Source organism: Gadus chalcogrammus, chromosome 22, assembly GCF_026213295.1.
Source record: "Gadus chalcogrammus isolate NIFS_2021 chromosome 22, NIFS_Gcha_1.0, whole genome shotgun sequence".
Classification (NCBI taxonomy): domain Eukaryota; kingdom Metazoa; phylum Chordata; class Actinopteri; order Gadiformes; family Gadidae; genus Gadus; species Gadus chalcogrammus.
The window spans coordinates 9,270,436-9,290,796 of NC_079433.1; the positions used below are offsets into that span (position 1 = coordinate 9,270,436).

At 43.0% G+C, this 20,361-nt stretch overlaps 2 protein-coding genes across 2 annotated transcripts in view; both read right to left on the minus strand.

Moving 5' to 3' along the window:
* Nucleotides 1-436: 436 nt before the first annotated feature.
* On the minus strand, nt 437-13,651 carry LOC130375574 (ceramide synthase 2-like). The gene is made up of 11 exons (XM_056582581.1): nt 13,284-13,651; nt 8,702-8,884; nt 7,032-7,149; nt 6,627-6,745; nt 5,091-5,148; nt 4,550-4,600; nt 4,276-4,368; nt 3,157-3,285; nt 2,077-2,183; nt 1,611-1,764; nt 437-753 (listed from the first exon to the last, which is right to left on the minus strand). Exons 2-11 carry the CDS (start codon nt 8,881-8,883, stop codon nt 607-609), a joined length of 1,158 nt encoding a protein of 385 aa, XP_056438556.1. The 5' UTR covers nt 8,884; nt 13,284-13,651; the 3' UTR covers nt 437-606.
* A 1,430-nt stretch (nt 13,652-15,081) lies between these two features.
* celf3a (cugbp, Elav-like family member 3a) overlaps nt 15,082-20,361 on the minus strand; it is a 15,595-nt gene continuing 10,315 nt past the window's right edge. Inside the window, exons 8-13 of the mRNA XM_056582580.1 lie at nt 20,121-20,270; nt 19,721-19,780; nt 18,806-18,910; nt 18,022-18,165; nt 17,354-17,499; nt 15,082-15,282 (exon numbers count right to left, since the gene is read on the minus strand). Of these exons, the coding sequence (XP_056438555.1) occupies nt 17,372-17,499; nt 18,022-18,165; nt 18,806-18,910; nt 19,721-19,780; nt 20,121-20,270 (587 nt within the window). The 3' untranslated portion in view covers nt 15,082-15,282; nt 17,354-17,371. The remainder of the gene's footprint in view (nt 15,283-17,353; nt 17,500-18,021; nt 18,166-18,805; nt 18,911-19,720; nt 19,781-20,120; nt 20,271-20,361) is intronic.

The window sequence follows — 20,361 nt, forward strand, 5'->3', positions numbered from 1 at the left end:
TGCTAAGGAGCCCCCCTCGCCCCCCAGTGAACTGTTTCCAGTTACCGGAAACAGAACGCTACCAGTGGGGGGGGGGGGGGAGGGGCAAACCCTAGGGTGGACTTGACGACGTCCTCCGTTGAAAACTTTAAGGACACCCTCGAAAAAGGAGAGTTTTGATAACATAAAACACTATGTTACAACGATAAATAAACCAATTCTTTTGACAGTCTTTTTTTTTTTTGCCGCTGCTAACTTTCCACCGCTCACAGTTTGTGTCCTTGTTTTACTTGACTGTGATCTAAAGAGTAGTTCCAATGTACTACATGGCTTTTTTAAACAAAACAAAGAAAAGGAGCATTTGGAATTCAGAAGGTTACTCACTAGTATCATTGATATCACGAAGAGTGTATGCGGAAGCTTTTTGGGGGTTAAAGTTTGTGTGTGTGTGTGTGTGTTGTGTGTGAGTGTGTGTGTAGGGTAGGGAGGGGGGGAAATGCATGCCTGACCTTTGCACACAAACCATTTCTCCCGATCTTTGGCCTTCAAATTGCAGGCTTGATGTTAAGGCGCCATTTTATTTTCATTCCGACATGTCCTTTTCCTTGGCTCCTGCCCTCGGCCCAGTCACTCCATCTTGCCGTGATTGTTGTTCAGTGGCGTGTGGCCGTTTTGTGCGTGGCCGTTCTTGGATACCTCCTTCCTGCTGTGCTCCGCGTCCTCGTCTTCAGTCTCGCTCTCTTCGTGGTCGCTCCTCTCATCCGCCACGATATGCTGTGATTGGACAAGGAGGGTTTAGAAGCGTGGGGTAAGGATTGGCCATGTTAACAATACGTGCAGGCTGGCCACCTTCTGCGTGTACGTGGATCACCAATGGGCACAGTGTTGGAGACCGCACATTACTAACACTTGCCGTTTTGAAAAACGATTGAAAAACAAGGTGCTGTCGGTAGGCATTTCTGAGCAATCAGGTTATAACGCTAGATTAGTATACTACTAATCTAGTAGTTATGGAGTGGATTGATTTTCTGATGTTAAATTCCCAAATCATGCTCGCTTAATTAATTTCACACACACACACACACACACACACACATATATATATATATATAAAGTAATTTAAACTCTGCTTTAAACTAATTTGATGATAAACCCCTTTTTGATAGTAAACCATTCAAAATGAAAGATCAGAGTAGTGTTCGATATCAACAAGAACTGGACCTGTTACATAGCCCAGATAGTCCATAGTTCATCTCAGTTTAACCGGAGCTATCACCAACACTCACAAAAGCAAACACAAGCATTAACCTTAGCAAGCAAACTGAAAATCTATATATAGAACCAAGGGTTAGCAAACTCCATTTGGTAAATACAAAGGATAAATTAAAGCTGTATTGCAATTTCGAAACATGATGCGCTCATCTTGTAAAGGGCTAGAGAAAGACAGCCCTAGAAAGTACACATCGCTCCTCTAATTATAATAAGGTGTGGCTCCATGTACAAAACGAATACACCATGCAATGTACATATTTATTAAGGGCTTGCATACCGCGGTCCCATGGCACCATGGGTGCCTTAACAAAAATTACTCAGAGGGAAGGAAAACTAGTAAAAAGGGCAGCATTTCTCACATTTCCCGGCAGGAACTTGACGACCATACGCAGGATGAGGATGGCCCAGAAGACGTGCAGACACTGTAGCACGATCAGCAGGCCGTTGAAGAAGTAGAAGCCGGGGAAGGCGGGGTAGAGGGTCAGGGGGTACACCCACGTTGTGTGTATGATCCTGGTGAGGGGCAAGGGGGGGGGGGGGGGGGGGGGGGGGGGCGACGACACAGAACAGAGGGGCCCAGTCAGAACCAACCTACATGGTCCAGTCAAAAAGCCCATTGACACGACAAGACAAAAGGGCCTGTGAAGCAACGCCTGATTATTGGCAGCCCTTAGATAATGTTACTGTTCTTCCTCTTCCTCTTTGTTTTTTTCGAATAGGATGTGGGTGGCTCACAGCAGGCATCCGAGCGACGGCAGTAATCATTACACAAAGAAAAGGCAAAAACATGATTCCGATAAAGTGTGAACAAGGTGCTCTCCCTACCAGAAGGGGAGGATGACAAGACGGGTCACGATGAATACTGCAGCAAACATGGTGAAGAAGAAGTTGCAGGTTCTTCTCCATCCGGCGTAGTTGAAGATCTTGGCAGACTTGAATGAAAAAAGAGTGGAAGAAGAAAAGCAGGAGGAGGGTCACTTTTGGGTGGTTGCCATCTACAGGTCATTCCTCTGAGATCTGTAGCATTGTAAATAACACTAATTTTACACTTTAATCCCCATTAAGACTCTGCAGTCTCTGCATAACATGGATGGAATAGTGCCTTGGCATAACTTTCAATTTTCAACAAACATTTATGGACCAGATGGTAAATGGTAAATGAATTGCATTTATATAGCAATTTTCTAACCAGTGGCCACCCATAGCGCTTTACAATATCGCCTAACATTAACCCATTTATGAACACATTCACACGCCGACAGCGGTATCAACCATGCAAGGCAACAGCCAGCTCGTCGGGAGCAGTTAGGGTGAGGTGTTTTGCTCAGGGGCACCTCGACACTCGCTAGCAGGGGATCTCACTAGCAACCTTCTTGATACCAGCCAACCCGCTCTACCTCCTGAGCCACATGCCGCCCCAGATCAATTGTAAAAGTACACATGGACGAAGGTTATAAAACTGTGGTCCATAGTGCTACCTTCTGCTGTTACTGCCATTGAGTCAACTTCAAAGTTGTAAACTAATTTCAATCAGATGTTAGCAACTTCAGAAGGCAAGTCAAACAAATAATTTCACAATCATTATTTACATGATTATCATGATTATTTCCTGATTATCATTGCATTCTTATCTGTATGACCTTGTCCTGCTAATTTCTTAGCAAGGGTTCATTATATATAGAGTTCCCTTTATCTATACAAATTGATCAATAATGTTTATGTATATATAAAAGGCTAGAAGAGAACAAGCCTTGGCCAGGAAGCTAGTGTTGGCAGTTTATTGTTGGAACACACACACACACACACACACACACACACACACACACACACACACACACACACACACACACACACACACACACACACACACACACACACACACACACACACACACACACACAATACCTCCATGAGGGAGTCGGATGTGTCGTGCACCAGCATGATCAGCGTCCCAGCCCGGATGTAGTTCACCAGCCAGGAGAAGCTGATGAGGAGGATGGTGGCCACATGGTGAACTATCTGCTCTTTGAAATCCTGAGGAGAAGCACACAGCAAGACACGCCGTCAGCAAGACACATACACACAAGAAGACTTTGAATCTATAAAAAAAAGCAAAAAAAAAGCAGTGTTTAAATAAAGATTTTTTGTGTCACTTGTTGATCTATAGAGTTGAGTTTGGCATTAACATTCGCCTTCAATAAGATTAACGCCTAGCAGGAAGTACCAAAGTAAAAGCGCAGCCTTTTTCTCTACCACGTTGGAAACAAGATCCCGGTAAGAAGGGTAAACAACAAAAACACAAAAGGAGCCGGAAACAATGCCTCGAAAAAATGCTAATGATACCCCATCGGTGAAAAGCGAGCCTTTCACAACTCCACAGGCTTTTCACTGTAGCCCTCCAGAGCCAACCCCACCCGCGGTGCAGCAGGACCAGAACCTTTTATATGCTTTTGTTAAATCGTGTTACAAAAGCACCGGGCAGGCGGCTCAAGCCACTGCCTCCTGGTTTCCCTTCAGAAGCCCCGCCTCCTTTTACAAATGTGCTCAGCAAGTTGGGGAGAAGTTACAAGTGAACCAACTACGCTAGCTTCTGCGCCCGCCAACTCTACTCCTAAAACCCACCAAGGCAAGGCCAGGGGGGGCCTCGTCTGAAAGGAAAGCGAATGGGTAACTAGATAATAAGCCCACGGTCATGGGGCGCGGCGGTGTCTCCTCAGCCGTAGCCCCGAGAATGTTATTGATATCCGGGACCCAGGAGACGAAACGGTGGCAGAGTGGCGCCATTAACTTTTATGACGTCTACATGGCTGATGGCTCGCTCGCTCAGTTCATTGGAGGCCTTGTTTTGAGAAAAATACTTAATTACATCCCAACCGCAAATACACAAATGCCCAAGCACTTATTTCACAGAACGGATGCCTAAAATCGGTGGGGATTTATCCTAATGGAAGTGGGTTTTTGTTGTTGTTGTTGCTGCTTGTGAAATTGGGCCGATCATGTGGAGAGGGGTTGTTCTTCACTTACTTTGCGCTTGACGTCTGTTGCCACGCTTAAAACCAATGAGACGTAGAAGCCCAGCTCCAACATGTAATACCAGTACTGGGAGGGGAGCAGCGGCTGCAGAGAGGAGAATGATGCGTTACTTCTCATTACGACACCAGTAAACTTTAGTCAATAAGAAAGCATCACTGCCCTCCCATGACTATTTTAAATTAAAAGTTGAAATGTATTTTTTTTTGCATACTTTGGATGTACAAGTGAAAAGGGAGGGGGTATGTTATCAAGAAAGCTGCCATACCATTTTAGGGAAGCCGGTCCACATCTCCTTCATATCCCAAAACCATGGTTTCTGTGAGAGAAATGAGGGGAGAGATTGGTAATGGTCTGATCTTACAATCAAATGCCTTATAAGAGAACCCTCATCTCCACATGAGCTGAACACAATACAAAACAATCTATTTTCTTGCTCACGGTGTGCCATGCTCTAAGTGGATTCAAATTAAAAGCAGTGGACTTTCTCTAACTCCATTACCCATAAGCTTTATTGGTTCTTGCCCCAAAGTGACTATTCTTTTATCATCAATGTTGGTGAATACATTTGTTTAGATGGGGTGTGAAGAAATATAGCTTTTCCAAGATGCACTCAGTAATTTGATATGATTTCTGCTCATTGAGAATCAATCTTCCAGTCACAAGAATGCATTTCTCCATCAAATATGGAGAACATTAAGAATCTAAACTAAACCTTTATCCATTAAAGGAGGGGCTTTAAATTCATTTAACGCCTGTTTGTAAAATGATAACACAAATGTAGAGGCTCAAAACATGGCAATACTCACATCAATAAGAGCCCACAGGCCAGCAAAGAAAGCAATAAGGTAAAATGTAAATCTCCAACTGTAAAAGAATGAACAGCAACCTCAGAAAAAAAGGACAAAGCAAAAGCAACGCACACAACAGAACAAGGTGGCTTGGGGGAAGTAAAGGAGAAAGCATGGTTGTGAAGGAAATATCATTCCGACACAAACAGTACCTCATCAGTGGGCACTTAACAACGGTTGGCTTAAATTCAATTTACCCAAGATATATGTACATTTTCTTTGCCTGGGTAACGGGTTCAGACGAGTTGTTAAATTCCACATCAGTTTTGTGCATCCAGAAGGAGAGTCCCCTTGGTTAGCAAATGCTTTCCGTTTGCTGCTTCCATTGACTTTAACTCGGCAGTTACTAATGGCGATACAAAACTTTCAGAGATCTTCCCACTGACCAAACTCCCGTGGGAACGGCTGATAAGAGACCGGGGACGCTTCCATTTTCCTAACCGGATAATGATACTATCCCCCCATTCTCTTCCATATTGAAACAAACTGGCTATAGGGAATCGCTCTGCAACACAGAAATATTTTTATATATATATATTTTATAAACTTTGACAATAGATGTCCTGAGCAATGTAACATTTATTTTAATCCGTATTATCGAATATGTTATCAATATTTTTAACTCGGGACAAGAAAGATGTGTTGGTACGACCGTGTTGGCAAGCACACACAACTTCTGCATGTCACCATCCAAATAACAAATATCAATACCTAAAGACTCAAGATTTGTTCTGCAAATTTTTTTTTTCGGTCTCCCCCTGGTTTAAGTAACAATACCTTGGAGATTGTCCTCAGTCTCTAGCGGATGTTTTAGAGGCTGACTTAAGTGAGTAAGTCTACAGTGGCCTAGCTCCGGTTCATGAGAGGGGAATGCACTAAATTACCTTCCAAAGTTTTCCTACTTTGGGAAAAGTGTAGTAAACAAACTATATAATTGTTGTTGTTGTCTAGAAGCAACTATTTTGAGTACATTGGAAATCTTTGGAAAGTAATCAAAAGAGTAGGCTACTGTAACTCTGCAACCCAGCGTACTCGAACCTCGTACCTCTGGACGCACAATGATGATTTTGGAATTCAACAACTCGTCTGAATCTTGGTAAGACAATTACTGATACCTCTGTGTAGCCTTTTTAATAAAAATAAAACATTTTGTTACTTAAAACACTCCAAATAGCCATGTATATGAGGTGTTAATTTGCTCGGCTACAATATCCAATTAGATAATTAGTTAACAATTAAATGTGCCTATATTAAAAGCAATATGCATCAGATTTTTTTTCAAAATAATCCAAAAGAAATACAATGATATCTGATGAAAATGTATAAAAGAAAGAACCTCAAAACCAAAATCTTTCCATCGTTGCCGTTACAGCTGTCGTTAAACTTAAAAGCATAACTAACAGACTAAACTGCTAAGATGAAAGTCGATGGATAGTGCACAGAACACATCGTTTATCCTGCAAAGTGAAGCATTGATGGGTTTTCCTCTTTTACCTGGCCTCCTGGAACTTCTTGACCTTACTGGGCCGGTCTTGGTTCCTCCTCCGCCGGAACCACCGCTGGACCTGACGCACAGAGTACCCCGACGTCTTGCTCAAACTCTCTATGCAGCTCTGGTGGCCAAAAGACACAGAGACGCAGACCAATGACACCGGGGAAACCCTCCATCACATGGGCTCCATCACAGAGAGACAGAAGGACAACAGATACAGGCTAGGTCCCGGTGAGTGAGAGGGTTTGTGTTTCGCCGACCACTAAACCTAAAGTAGGTTGTGATAAAAAACCACAACAACACCAGTGCCGAAATCCCTTCCCCGGAGTGTGATTCAACAAGACTTCCTGCCACCATTAACACCAACACGCCCTCCTACTCCACCACCGTCCCCCTCCCCCACCTACCGGTTCGGGGTGCTTTGATGTGCGACAGAAGTACGCCTCCAGGGCTGGATTGGGCGTGGCGCTGACTCTGTGTTTGTCCTTCACGCCGAGCAGGCCGGCCATGGGGGTGCCCACCGTCCTGGGAAGCAGAGGAGCGGTCAATAGGCGATGTGCTGCCCATAAGGGTTGGATTCATTATTTACTTTAATGGAAGGAAACACCCGGTTTTACTCGTCAGACAAAAGCCACATGGCAAACACTGAGCGAGTTCAACAAATTACTGAATACAAAGAAACGAACACACTGGCAACAAACACGTGTGTGTGTGTGGGGGGGGAGGGATTTGCCTAAGTGCAACTGTGGCCCAAACAGTTAACCTCTGCCTGGGGGTTCCTTGCTTATTATTTACAGTGTAGTAGGGTTACAAAGTATAAATACCCCGTTACAGCTCTTAAAGGTACAGAAGTCTATTTCGAGCCGACCCCTCCCTTCAGGCCTCCCCCAAATCACATCACTAGCTTGCTAGCCTAAGCAATTAGTGAGGTGAAGTTTGGATATTGTTTCAAACTCAGCTCTATGATTCTGGTTCATTCAAATGAAACAATCCTTGAGTCGAATCGTTCATTTACGCATATCAATAATGCGCGTCTATCTGTTAATGTTATGTTCTTGCGTCCTATACTGGGTGATATACTGTAACACAGTGAAGACGTAGGTGGCTATGAGTTTTTAAGCATACAAGTAGACAAATAGTACACGATACATATAGAAACAATGTGTGAGGTTACACACGTAACCTCACACATTGTACACACGTTTAAACACCACATAGAAAACATCACACATACCAGATCGCACAAGAGATTGGTTATTTTTTTACAGAATCGCTCATGAATCACATATCACTATGAGCAATAGGTCTTCCTAGCCTTGTGGATGTAGTTGCATTTGGACAATCAGCATTTATGTAAAAGCCACTAATCAGTGGATCACACTGCCTGGTGATCTGAGGGGCTGCATCTCTGTCAGCTCTTTCAAAACCAATGGAAGAAGTCTGATAAAAACTGCTCTGCTGTCACTGGCCTTGAACTTTATCTTTTGGTCTTTATGACTTGCTTTTAGCTGACAAGCATACATTTGCGATTTACACATGGGTGAAGCTTGGCATTGTGTGTCTCGGGTGTTAAAAAAGCATAAAGATATGCTTTTTGGTATAGCTCTGTATTACGTCTTTACGCTGCGTTGTTTGTTATCATGCTTTCTTCGTTTGGTCCTGCCAAGGGACTACAGATGTGAATTAGTTTAAAGCATAATCTGATACAGGACAACAAATGCTGACCTATTTTTTGGACTTAAGTGATCCCTTTTAAATAAAATAAAATACATCAGAATAAGGACAATTCCAATTCCAAAAGAAAATATGTTAAATAAATACCCTTCCCTGGTTTTAAATGTTTTGATTATCTGTACTTCACTTATGGAAAATCACAACCGCATGTCTGTAAGCATATACATATACATACAAATAAACATATATATGGGTCAATATTAACCTTTAGTTTTAAACCGTAACTACATTATAACACAGATAAATACTCCACATTGCCACACATTGACGTTCTAGTACTTTAAACACCAGACTATTTGTTTGCCGTGTGTGTGTGTGTGTGTTTGCGGTGGTCTGAACCTACCTTTCAAAGACCTGCCGGATCAGCAGGAAGCAGAGGGCCACGGGGAGGGTGAACCACAGGTCCCCCATCTTGGGGTACACCTTGCCGTCATGGTCCTGCAGGTCGGCCCAGCCCAGCCCAGGGGGGAACCAAATCCAGTCCTGCCATATTAGCTCTCTCAGCCGCGACAACGTGGACAACATCCTGGAACCCAGAGAGAGGAGTCCTTTCAATAAAACATTGAACCCGCTTATGCTTGTCCCAAAAGACACCCCACACATATACATAAAGATATGCGACACACACACACACACACACACACACACACACACACACACACACACACACACACACACACACACACACACACACACACACACACACACACACACACACACACACACACACACACTTTCATTACAACTAGTGTCAGAAGAGCCTTAAGTAAAGCTCTTTATTGCAATGACTCTTCATTTCACCAACTGGAAAGGAAAATTTCCCTCCAGAAGCAGTGAAAAAAAGCTTGAAAAAGATATCATACATGGGTGTCGTTTGGGAAGACGAAGCATTAAAGCTGATTCAAAATGTTAAATGGGCCAAACAGGCATTCACCAAAAGTCCACAATCCAGGCTTGCTATCAATAGCCATCAGCCTAGGCATTGAGTTGTTAGTATAAGGCAGCAGTCCATATGCAGGGTTAGCAGACAGCAGTTTTAAAAGGGACATGGGGAATGTTCAATAAGCCAATAGGCAGACGCGGGAAGACGTGGGACCTCCACGCAAATAATTAATCACTGTCTCACTACCACGTATGTGTGAGCCTAGTGAGATCTAACTTGGGACTCCCAAAACCATCTCTTATATCAAGTCAACCACCTCCGTTTTCGAGGGGTGACCCTTTCTACACGCTGTGGCGCAAACACTACATAGCGATGCTTCGTTTGGTCTTGTCCTTCCATTTAAGGAATGGTAACTGTTCCGTCTGTTTGATCTGCGACAGGGGTGTATGTTTAACCCCAACCAGGTGTGTTTCGATAGCCCAGTGTGTTTAAATAACGGCCGATGTTTACGACCATGGCCATGTCCTCAGGTCAGACTGTTTTTTAAAAAAAAAAAAGCAATGATAATGAATGATATAAAAATATTACATTTAAGATAACATTTTCTACTTCTAGCTTCCGAAACAATATTTTATGAATCAATATTTTTCTTGGCTGCTGACTATGCTTCCCGGATCTGGTCATTTACAATCAGCAAGCTCCTAATAATAACAACCCCTTATGGATGATGAATACACATTTCATAGATGATGAACAGGTGACGCATCATTGACGAAACAATCCATAGATGAATCCACCATGAATGTTCACTGTCGTCAAACTCTAATCCCATCCTGCACCTCTCTTTTATCATGACAGCCACTCCTTTGGTACTAGTCCTAGCCTTGTCCCTCCTATGAGCTGGACCATATCCCAATGTGGTCCGGCGCTCATTCTGATCGGAGTGCTTAGGGTGGGTGGAAAACCATCTGGGCAGGCTGGTTCATTAAATGCACGCCCCATGCCGACATGGAGTGGGCATGGGCCGATACCTGTTGGCGTTACGGTCCAGGCTAAAACACACTGAAATCCAGGCTGTCTGAAAGGGCATCACAGTAACGTGATGCCTGCAGACTAGTAGTGCTCGCCTCCACTGCGGTCTACGGACCAATGCACGTGTGGTGCGGGCCTGACTCCTACGTGCCTATGTTAAACGTTAAACATAGAGTACAACATAAGGCCTCCTCCCCAACCCAGTCTCCTTTCTGCAGATACATTTACCAGGAAGTAATGTAGCGGAAAAGTCAAATTTGATTAACTGATTCGGCTACAGAGTAAGTGTCATGTAGGGACGTCAGACCTATGTCCCGAACGGGGTGTATCCGATAACAAAAGAGGCTTTGAGATGACAGACAGTGTAACCGAAGACCGAGTTTGAGTTCCCAATAAGAACAGAATTATTTGAATGGAAGGAAAACGGGTTATGCAACAGGATGTGTTTTGGAGGTGGAAAATGTTTAGTTTATATTAGGTTTATTTATCTATGACTATTGAACAAAATGTTAATTCGTATTAGAATGATGGCATGCGGAGTACAACCAATGTATTGATCGGCATTCAAACACCTTCAGGTATAGTACACGCATGGAAACGGCAAGATGGCCTTAAACTAACCAGCAAGAACAGCTGAGGAGAAAGGCTCCAGGAATGACATCATCACCCCATCAGTCTGTCACCACTGGCACTCCCTCAATGGAACTTCACCTTTCAAGTCACATGCTTTGTTATCCAGGCAGTCCAGTGGGTTGATTATGTCATGGTTTAAAGTATAATACTCATGTTACTGATTGGAAGGCCGATTGATGTCGGGGCTCCAACCCTTTAGACATGAAAGATGTCTTCCTTAATTATACCCTTGTAGAACTTGGATTGATCACGTGGAAGGATAAGTCATTGTTTTAACTCGGGAGGGGGGGGGGGTGACTTGGTAAATACATTAATGAACATGGAAATAACTTATTTTATCTAGCTTGAGAGAATTATTTTTTTATCTGGCATGAGAAAGGGGTCATCACCTCCAGTGGACTGTCTGCCACGTCTTGATCTGGTAATCGGTTAATAAGGATTGTTTGTGTGGACTTTGACCTGCTGCAATCTTGTTATGAAGAAACAGTTACAAGCCTGGTACAAAGTGAACCCGGCTGGCACTGTTAATTTGATCGATATTTTTCAAGCGATACTTTTCAACCCTCCAACACTGGGCAGCTATCTATTGTCTCTGCTCCATCGCTCACATTGTAAATAGACCGTGTATGGAGCGTTGAATGCAGCTGTGCTTACAACCCGTGATGTAGATTCACTACAATAAGGAGATGAAGGAAATACCAGAGAAAAATTAAGTGATGAAATGAAACGGCAGTTTCACAGTAAAAGTGAGGCGTCGTTGCAATATGGGGCTTGTGAGATCACACATTAAGGCCTTATGATGCAAAAACAGAAGTGTTTTTTTATGATTGGTAACTATAAAGCTCAAAGTACCCTTACAGTGCGTGGTGGAGTAGTCTTGACGGGAAATTAGCACCAATTAATTCTTTATGTCAAAAGAACAGTTGGCCGGAACAGGTTCAAGCAGGGGAAATCTCAGGAGCTCAACTTGAGGTCCTTCCCCTTTTTTCAAGGGATTGAACAGTTAGTGTCCAGATAATAAGAAATATGTAGACAATATCACATTAAGGTCTTATTTCTGAAATACACGTTTTCTATTTTCAAAATAAATGAACAAATGTCTGTTCCCCTGATCATGTCAGTGGTGAAGAATGTAACTAAACACACCAAAAAAGTGAAATTGTTTGCAAGGTTATATTAAGCAACCAAGTGAAAGTAGTATCATAGGTCAAATCCAGTCGTAAAGCGGTTGGATAATGAATGCGTGTTGGATTGGGGCCAAATTGTAACTTATTGAAAATGATACAGGAGGGGCCAATTTAGTACTCCCAATGCTTTGTATATTTATTAGTTCTGACTATGAAAATAAGCGGCGTCGATGGCTTGATGCATTTAAAGAATTTAAAAACGAGTTCAAAAAAGAAACACTATTTCACCAATTATGGTACAAGAAAACATGGGGCTATCATTAATGCATACACCATTTACAGGACGCCTTTAGCCACAGCGTACCGTGAGGCAGGGTGCTACGTACAAAGCTACACGTCTATCGGGCGTCATCAACACGATTCCTCTTGCAGATCTTGCAACAGACCAGCTTGGTGTTGTAAGACGGGATTTGAGCGGTAGGGCAAATGTCATGCTTTTATAAAAGTGTTGTAATTTCGTGACTGGCCATAGATTTGATCCCAAACAGAGCATTACGCCATCTACGCAGCCGTATTCAGGACGTCGCTCGGTGCGCAGGCATGGCGCAAGTGGGGAGGCTCCCGGACGTTACAGTTAGCGGAATTTAGAGGATATTCTTCAACCAACAAGTTGGTTTAACGTTTACACACAGAAACCACAGCAGCCAGTCAAGCGTCGCCAGGCCATTGGACGAGACCCTTGAGCTTTGATTGACCACATCCAAATAAACAACTTTCCAAACATTTCCGGGCCCGTAGAAACTTTTGCTTGTACACAATTTTGTAACGTAAGGGCCATTTTACTTTTTTTTTCCTTCCCTTGCAGAGGATCATTAATGTTGTGCTTCAGATCGGCCGCTGTGGTTTAGTGATCATTCCTCTGTTCTCACACTGGTCGCCTTATCGCGGTGCTCCTAAACAAACACGTTTAGAGATTACTCCAACCAAAGGCCTACAGGCAGCCCAAAGTTAACTTGAGCACTAACAAGAGATATCTAGAAACTCCTGTTTGTCGACCGACCACCAGGAACACACCGCGAACGGCTGGATCAAGGTTCAATTGTAACGTCCCCGATCCATGATCATTGGTTAACAATAACATCTTTAACACACATCCTTAAAAAAAACCAATATCAAATCACTGCTTTTACAATCATTAAAAGTGTGTAACGTTTAGGTGCACCATATAACGGTGCAGTCTGCGCACCTACCTGGCTACTCGCGGTTTGTAGTGGTATTATTGTGCGTGTTGATGGAAGATATTTCCCACTCCTCTCGGTCGGTCCCCTCGATAGATGTTACGCGGATCGCGCCATTAGTTCTGCCCACCTCCAAAAAGCTGCCAATCGCTCTGCTCCACCTTTCTATCCGCTGCTTTACTCCATTCCCGGAGAAATTAGCATCTGTAAGACTTTCTCCAAAAAAAAAACGGTGTAGTCGTCATTCACACTGGCCTCCCGTACGAATTGTAGGTTTACGTTGCACTTATACTTCTTCCCTAGGAGAAACTTTGGTGGATCGGACCGCTGTGGTGATAGGGTTTAGCCGGTGTGCTGCTCGTTAGAGCGGTAGTGAGGAGGAGCAGGAGCAGGAGGGGGCGGAGCCCGGGCTATTTAAAGTGACGTCGACGCTCCGAGGCCTAGGGCTAGCAAAACGGAGGCAAAGCGTGTTTCAACGCATCTGGCCTGTCTCAATCTTGTTGCGGTGGGTGGGAAAATCCACAACATTTCACCTAGGAGTAGAGGTTGTGGTCATTGTTTCTGCATAGCAGTATTGCACTTTTATCTGGAATGGTTGGCGATATATGCTTAGGCAGGCACGTTTCTCACACTATAGTAACCTCACAGAAGGTGTATTGGACTACACGTTCATTATAGCAGGCTGATAGCAGACACCCTCTTGAAGTATTTGATCTTCATGAGCCAGAATAACCAAAATGGCCTGCTTGAAGCATTGCTTCTAAGAAAGCAAGGGGTTGACTAGGTGCAAATGCATTAGACCGAATGTATGAGGTATATTGTATTCTTATAATAGGCCTATCCACCTGTTGCGGACGGTGCCTTTATAGGATTAAAATGCAAAACATGCATGTAGGCCTAACCCACCCACCTACCCACCACAAGATGTAATTCTATTTATAAGCAAGGAATCCAGTTCCCATTACAGTAATGACACACACAAGCTTATGCACTCAATTATTTTTTTCTAAATTGTACTTTATTTTCTTTAAAGACATATGTTTTAAAACAGCAATTGTAGAGAATAAATAAAGAAACAATGTGTTTTTTTAAACTTCCATAAGTACATTTATGTAATTTTGAAATTCTACAATAACTGTCCGTTGACCTTAAGACCACAGGATTCGGAATCTCCAATTTTCTCAAATCATATAAAATTGCCATGTCTCCCCCTGATCAAATTGATTAACAAATAAATTAAACATAAAAATCAAGATAGAAAAAACCCAGACCCTCCCAACCCAGACAAAAATGAGTGGCAGTAGAGATTCTTAACTTACAAGGTAATTTGCCCTTAAACACCTTTTTGAAACTTAGGTATATACAGCGAGAGGAAATTAATCTCTTTTACAATGTAATCCCTTGTCTTTTTCTTTAATTTACTTTTAAATAATAAAACTAACTCTACATAACAATTGTACCAATGGTAATCAGAATACAGAATAATTTAATTATCTTTTTTTTCTTTTATTTTTTTGCTCATTAGTCCAATGAGACCTCCTCTTCCTCCCCCTCCTCCTCCTTCGCCTCTCCCACCAATCAGACGCCTCGCTAACGCCACACACCACAGATTACACTATACAGTAGAACCCTGTTCAGTAGAATAACACCATTGATATGTTTTTTTTTCTTAACATGTAGATTTTTTGTCAATAGACGTATGTACATCATCTAAATGGATCCAGCTGTGAGCATGTGGTGAAAATCTCTGGAACGGCTGGACACAACAGGGGGGCGGGGGTGGGGGGGGCGGGGGGAAAGGGAAACACGGAGAGCCTAAAACTGTAGCTGCTGTGATGCTCATATTTTAGTTGTACAGGATTGATGGGTATAATGGTTTCCATGGTGAAGTTTCGCTCCTGTGTGCTGCTATGCGCTTTGGTCTAACAACCAAAAATAAAAAACGTCAAGAGGAAAACAAGGCCGGTTTTTTTTTTTCCTCTCTTTTTCTCAATTGAGCTCCTGCATTGTCCTGGAAAGAGAGAGGGAGAGAAGAATATGAGAAAGGGGGATGTTTGAATATGTCACAACGTGAATGAAACACCTGCGCACACGCACACACACACACACACACACACACACACACACACACACACAAGCGCACGTACACACACAGACACACAGTGACTGTGGTTAGCCTCTAGGAAGGGGAGCAATGTCGGTAACATACTTTACTCCCACTGACCCTTCAGAGAAGACAGGATGACCACCTGAGTGTCCATGCAGCCCACGCTGACAGCCCTTACTGCTGCAGTCGACAGAGAGTGTGTGCCCCACTGCACATCCTTACAAGAAAGACCTACTCATCTTTATTGATAGGCAGGCAAATCAATTCAGGACATGCATAGTAGGAATTCTGGTAAGGTAGAGTGAGTGGTTTAAAAGGCCATTCAGGGAATTGCTATTACTTATTTACTTCATTAGTATTGTGTGAAGTATTGTGTATTGTGCTCTTTTAATGATCTAAAGATTATTTCTCCAAACACAGTTGATGGAGGTGGGTGTGTATGTTCACAGTACTTATACTTGTACTCAGTTACCCAGAATTCCTACAGAGGAGGGCAGTTCCGTAGCCAGTTGCGCACGTCACAATAACCTTAAAGTTATTTTTAACCCAAAATCGTATAGAAAATGGGAAGTATCTTGCTTTATACACACACACACACACACACACACACACACACACACACACACACACACACACACAGGCACACACACATACACACACACAGGCACACCTACACACGCACGCACACACACACACAAATGTTTCTTTGGAGATGCAATCATGACTGCAAACACTCACATACACAAACAATAAACCCTGTACGACTCTCTTTTGGCACTCACAGAGACACATGTACACACGCACGTACACACATCACAGTGTTACGCTATCTTGTCAACCGCTTAAAGGGGTACACGTTTACTACAGTGTCAAATTCACAGAGAAAATAAACAAAAACAAGGTTCAGGCACAAAGTCACGTGGAGTTGAGTACAACCAAACGAAAACCCCACATTGTAGCGAAACTACCACACCAACCAACTAAACACAGGGATATATGTAAGAATGATAATCATGACAAAACAAAGAGAGACTAATCAAAAACCAAAGGGTGGAGGCAGAATAATCCATATTTGATGGACTAGTACATCCCAATGGGTAATTTGTTAGAGTTGCAAAGCAACATTAATTGGACTACAGAAAAGCATGTCATGATAATCAATTGCTTACAAATTCGGAGGCAAAGTGACAGTTATTGATCGTAGTTTGCAAGGATAAAACCAGGGCAAAATAATAATTATAATAAGAGGAAACTCACAACGCACCAAACACAGTTCATGGTCGCCATGGCGAATCACGGCCCAAAATAAAATTGCTAATGGCAACCATCACAGGCAATATCGCCACAGCAACCAACACAGGCCAATTAACTTACAACGCAGTGAGAAGGAAGGGGGAGGTTTTAGAGGTTGCTAGGCAACCGTAGCCATAGCGACGCAGTCTCCACGATATATGTATGGACAGGACAGTCTTGAGAGTGATGGTTTTTTTTCAGGAAAATGACATGACGAAAACAATAAATGAAAAGTAAAAAAAAAAAAATTAATGACGAACAGGATTTTTAAAATCCTATCATATACCAAACTCTATGATAAACATTTATTTATTTGAGTTATACTTTACTAATCCATCTCTTTGTTGTTTGCTTAAAACCCCCCCACCCCACATGTTAACAAAGTATCCTCTCTGATCCTGATATAACGTTTATAACATTCCACCCTCACACACATTCATCTGAGGGTAGAGAAATATTTAGCTCCAGCTACAAGAAAGACAATCATGGCAATATGTGGCATTGAATCCAGTTCAACCATTTATCGACACCTCTCCCCATCTACCTCTCTCTCTCTCTCTCTCTCTCTCTCTCTCTCTCTCTCTCTCTCTCTCTCTCTCTCTCTCTCTCTCTCTCTCTCTCTCTCTCTCTCTCTCTCTCTCTCTCTCTCTCTTTCTCTCATGTTTGTGTTTATCTCTCTCACCCAGTCCACTGACCCCATTCAGTAAGGTCTGTTGGCATCCTTAGGCCTCTTCAGCTGCACCTTGAGTCGCTTCATGCCGATCTGGAAGCCATTCATGGCTTGGATGGCCGTCTGGGCACTCGAGGGGTTGTCAAAGCTCACAAAACCTGGAGAGGAAGCAGAGGGGAGGAAGGAGAAGAGAAAAACTTGTTTTATTAAGAATAATAATAATAATAATTATGAGTAATATTTCTATGAATATTACTATAGAAAGATAGTAGAAGCAGATGAAGTAGTTGTGTTGGTAAATGGCAGGGAATCTTCCAGGAAAACACAATGAAGATCCCAAAAGACAGCAAGAAATATTTTATAATTTACTTTATTGTTTAATTATTTTTTTGGGGGGGGGAATCTTTCTGGATCCACATTGCTGAAATGCAGGACGTTGACGCTTGTCATAACAGCAGATCCGATGAGCACACTGGGCGAGGCTTAATCTGTAAAACTACCTGAAGCATGTGAACCCCCTACGCCGGGAGGCATCTCACCTCCGTACGATGTTCACAACGGATAGGACTTACTAGAGAAGAACCTTTCCAAGAGCTAACACCATCTTTACTGTCGACGTCAGATCCGTACGTCAGTCTCTTAAACACCCCCCCGACCCAACCCCTCTGGCCGGGACTCACCAAAGCATTTGCTCTGGTTGGTGGCGCGGTCGACGAAGACCTTGGCGGAGATGACGTTTCCGAAGGGCAGGAACATCTGAAGCATCTCAGAGTCTGTGAACTCCTGGGGCAGGTGGTAGATGAAGATGTTGCAGCCCTCTGGACCTGCAGATGGGGCAGGGTAGGTGGGGGGGGGGGGGGGGGAGAGAGAGAGAGAGAGAGAGAGAGAGAGAGAGAGAGAGAGAGAGAGAGAGAGCGAGAGAGAGAGAGAGAGAGAGAGAGAGAGAGAGAGGGTTGGGAGCACAGTAGGTGAACATGTGGGTTAGAGGTGAGGCAACTACTTTGTTCAGATGAGGTTAATGATGAAAGCACTTGTTGAATGGAAAATGCAGAAGTGATGCACAGAGTTGATCCGAGGGGCGGGGGGGGTTGGGGGGGGAAGCATTGTTTCATAAACAGTTGAATAAAATATGGATAATAATGTCTTTAGCATTTGTAACAGTAGCAGTATTTTCAGGATTGTTTAAACATATATATATAAACTTCAAAGCATTGACACATTTACATAGCAGGTACACAATGACATGGGCAAAGGTTAGCAGTGCGACTTGTGTTGTTAGTCATATTTTCCATCCACACACGATACTCAAATACAAATGACTCTAAATAGATTATTTGGTCAGAGGAAGCAATCACATCACACAACGATATGAAATAACACGAAACACGGAATGGTTTAAAGAAAAAATTAAAAACGAATTAATTAACTAACTTATTTGTGTATATATTGTATTCGCATTAAAACCTTCTCTCTGCTGTAGCTGCTGGGGGGGTTGCGGCTGCTGGGCCATAAGGGTGTGCTGGTGGGGGAAGGGCTGGCCCACCAGGCCGTACGCAGCCGGGTAGGTGGCTGGCGCAGAGACGGAGTAAACAACAAACACCAATTTCAACACGTGTTAACTACGAGACATAAAGGTTTGGAAAATCGAAAATTGTAATTGTTTGAATGGAAATTCATTTAAATTTATACTTATATATGTATATATTTACATATACATATACATGCATAAAACATACATTATATTAAATATATATACGACACATTTTTACTAACGACATAGTTGATACTATCCTCATATGCCACCTAGTGGGCAAAGACGTTATTTTCAGCGGTGGGTTCGACTTGCCCAACGACGTGTTTGTAACGTGCAAGTTGCACAACATTCTTCTGGTGTAATCGGTTATTTAAACTATGTGTATTGTTATGTGAAATTGCAAGCAGTGCTTACCACAGCATTAACAGTGGTGAACAATAGATTATTCCACAAAACACGCCACCACAGTTGTCTACAAATAATACATCTGAGGAGTAAGGGATTTATTGAAATTCCCACTTGCTTGCTGGAGGAGACGACAATCAAAACAATGTCCTGGGTGTCCTGGTGTCACTGTCAGCATTTAAGCCTCATTACCAGAGTTTATCTTTGTAAACAAGACCTGTAGGCCTATGTACCTCATTACCTGAGTGTAGCTTTGTGAATATGACCTGTACACCAATATATCTAATTACCTGAGTGTACCTTTTTAAAATATGACCTGTGGGCCTATGTACCTCATTACCTGAGTGAACCTTTGTAAATATGAGCTGTGGGCCTATATGTACCTCATTACCTGAGTGTACCTTTGTAAATATGACCTATACATCAATATATCCCATTACCTGTGTAGTGTTGCATGCCAGTGTAGGCTTGCTGCAATTGGTCCAGGACAGGACTCTGAGCTGTGAGAACGTGTGACAAACACATCATCACCAACTGTGTGTGAAACAACGCACTGAGCCCCATGCCAGACAGGTTATCTGGGCCACATTAGTATGCTCTGCATCACATTGAGCTTAAACCAATGCTTTCATTGTCTAATTTTTTTTTGCTGTCGTGCACTGACAAACAGCCCGTGAACCTGTGGATGTAACGGTAACAAAATGTAGATTTATGTTGAATAGGAGAATACATTTTTCGTTAACGATGAACTGGTAAATCTTATTTGCATCATGTGATATTGTTGTTACATCGTCGTTATATTGTCGTTGTCATCTTTCTACGTATGGGTTGTGGCTCTACCTTGATATGCGTGGATCCCATTGGTGTACAGGGCTTCAGACGCTGACTGCCCATTGGGTGGGGCGGCGACAGAGGCGTAGTTGTTGAGTGTGATTGGTGGAGGCAGAGCTGGGACGGGGGTGCCGGCCATAGAGGGAGGGGTGTTGGTACCTGCAAGACGAGCACAGGGAAGATTATGTAAAAAACATGAACAACAAATAATGAAATAATGGTGCAGCAACCCTATGGAGGCCGAATGGAA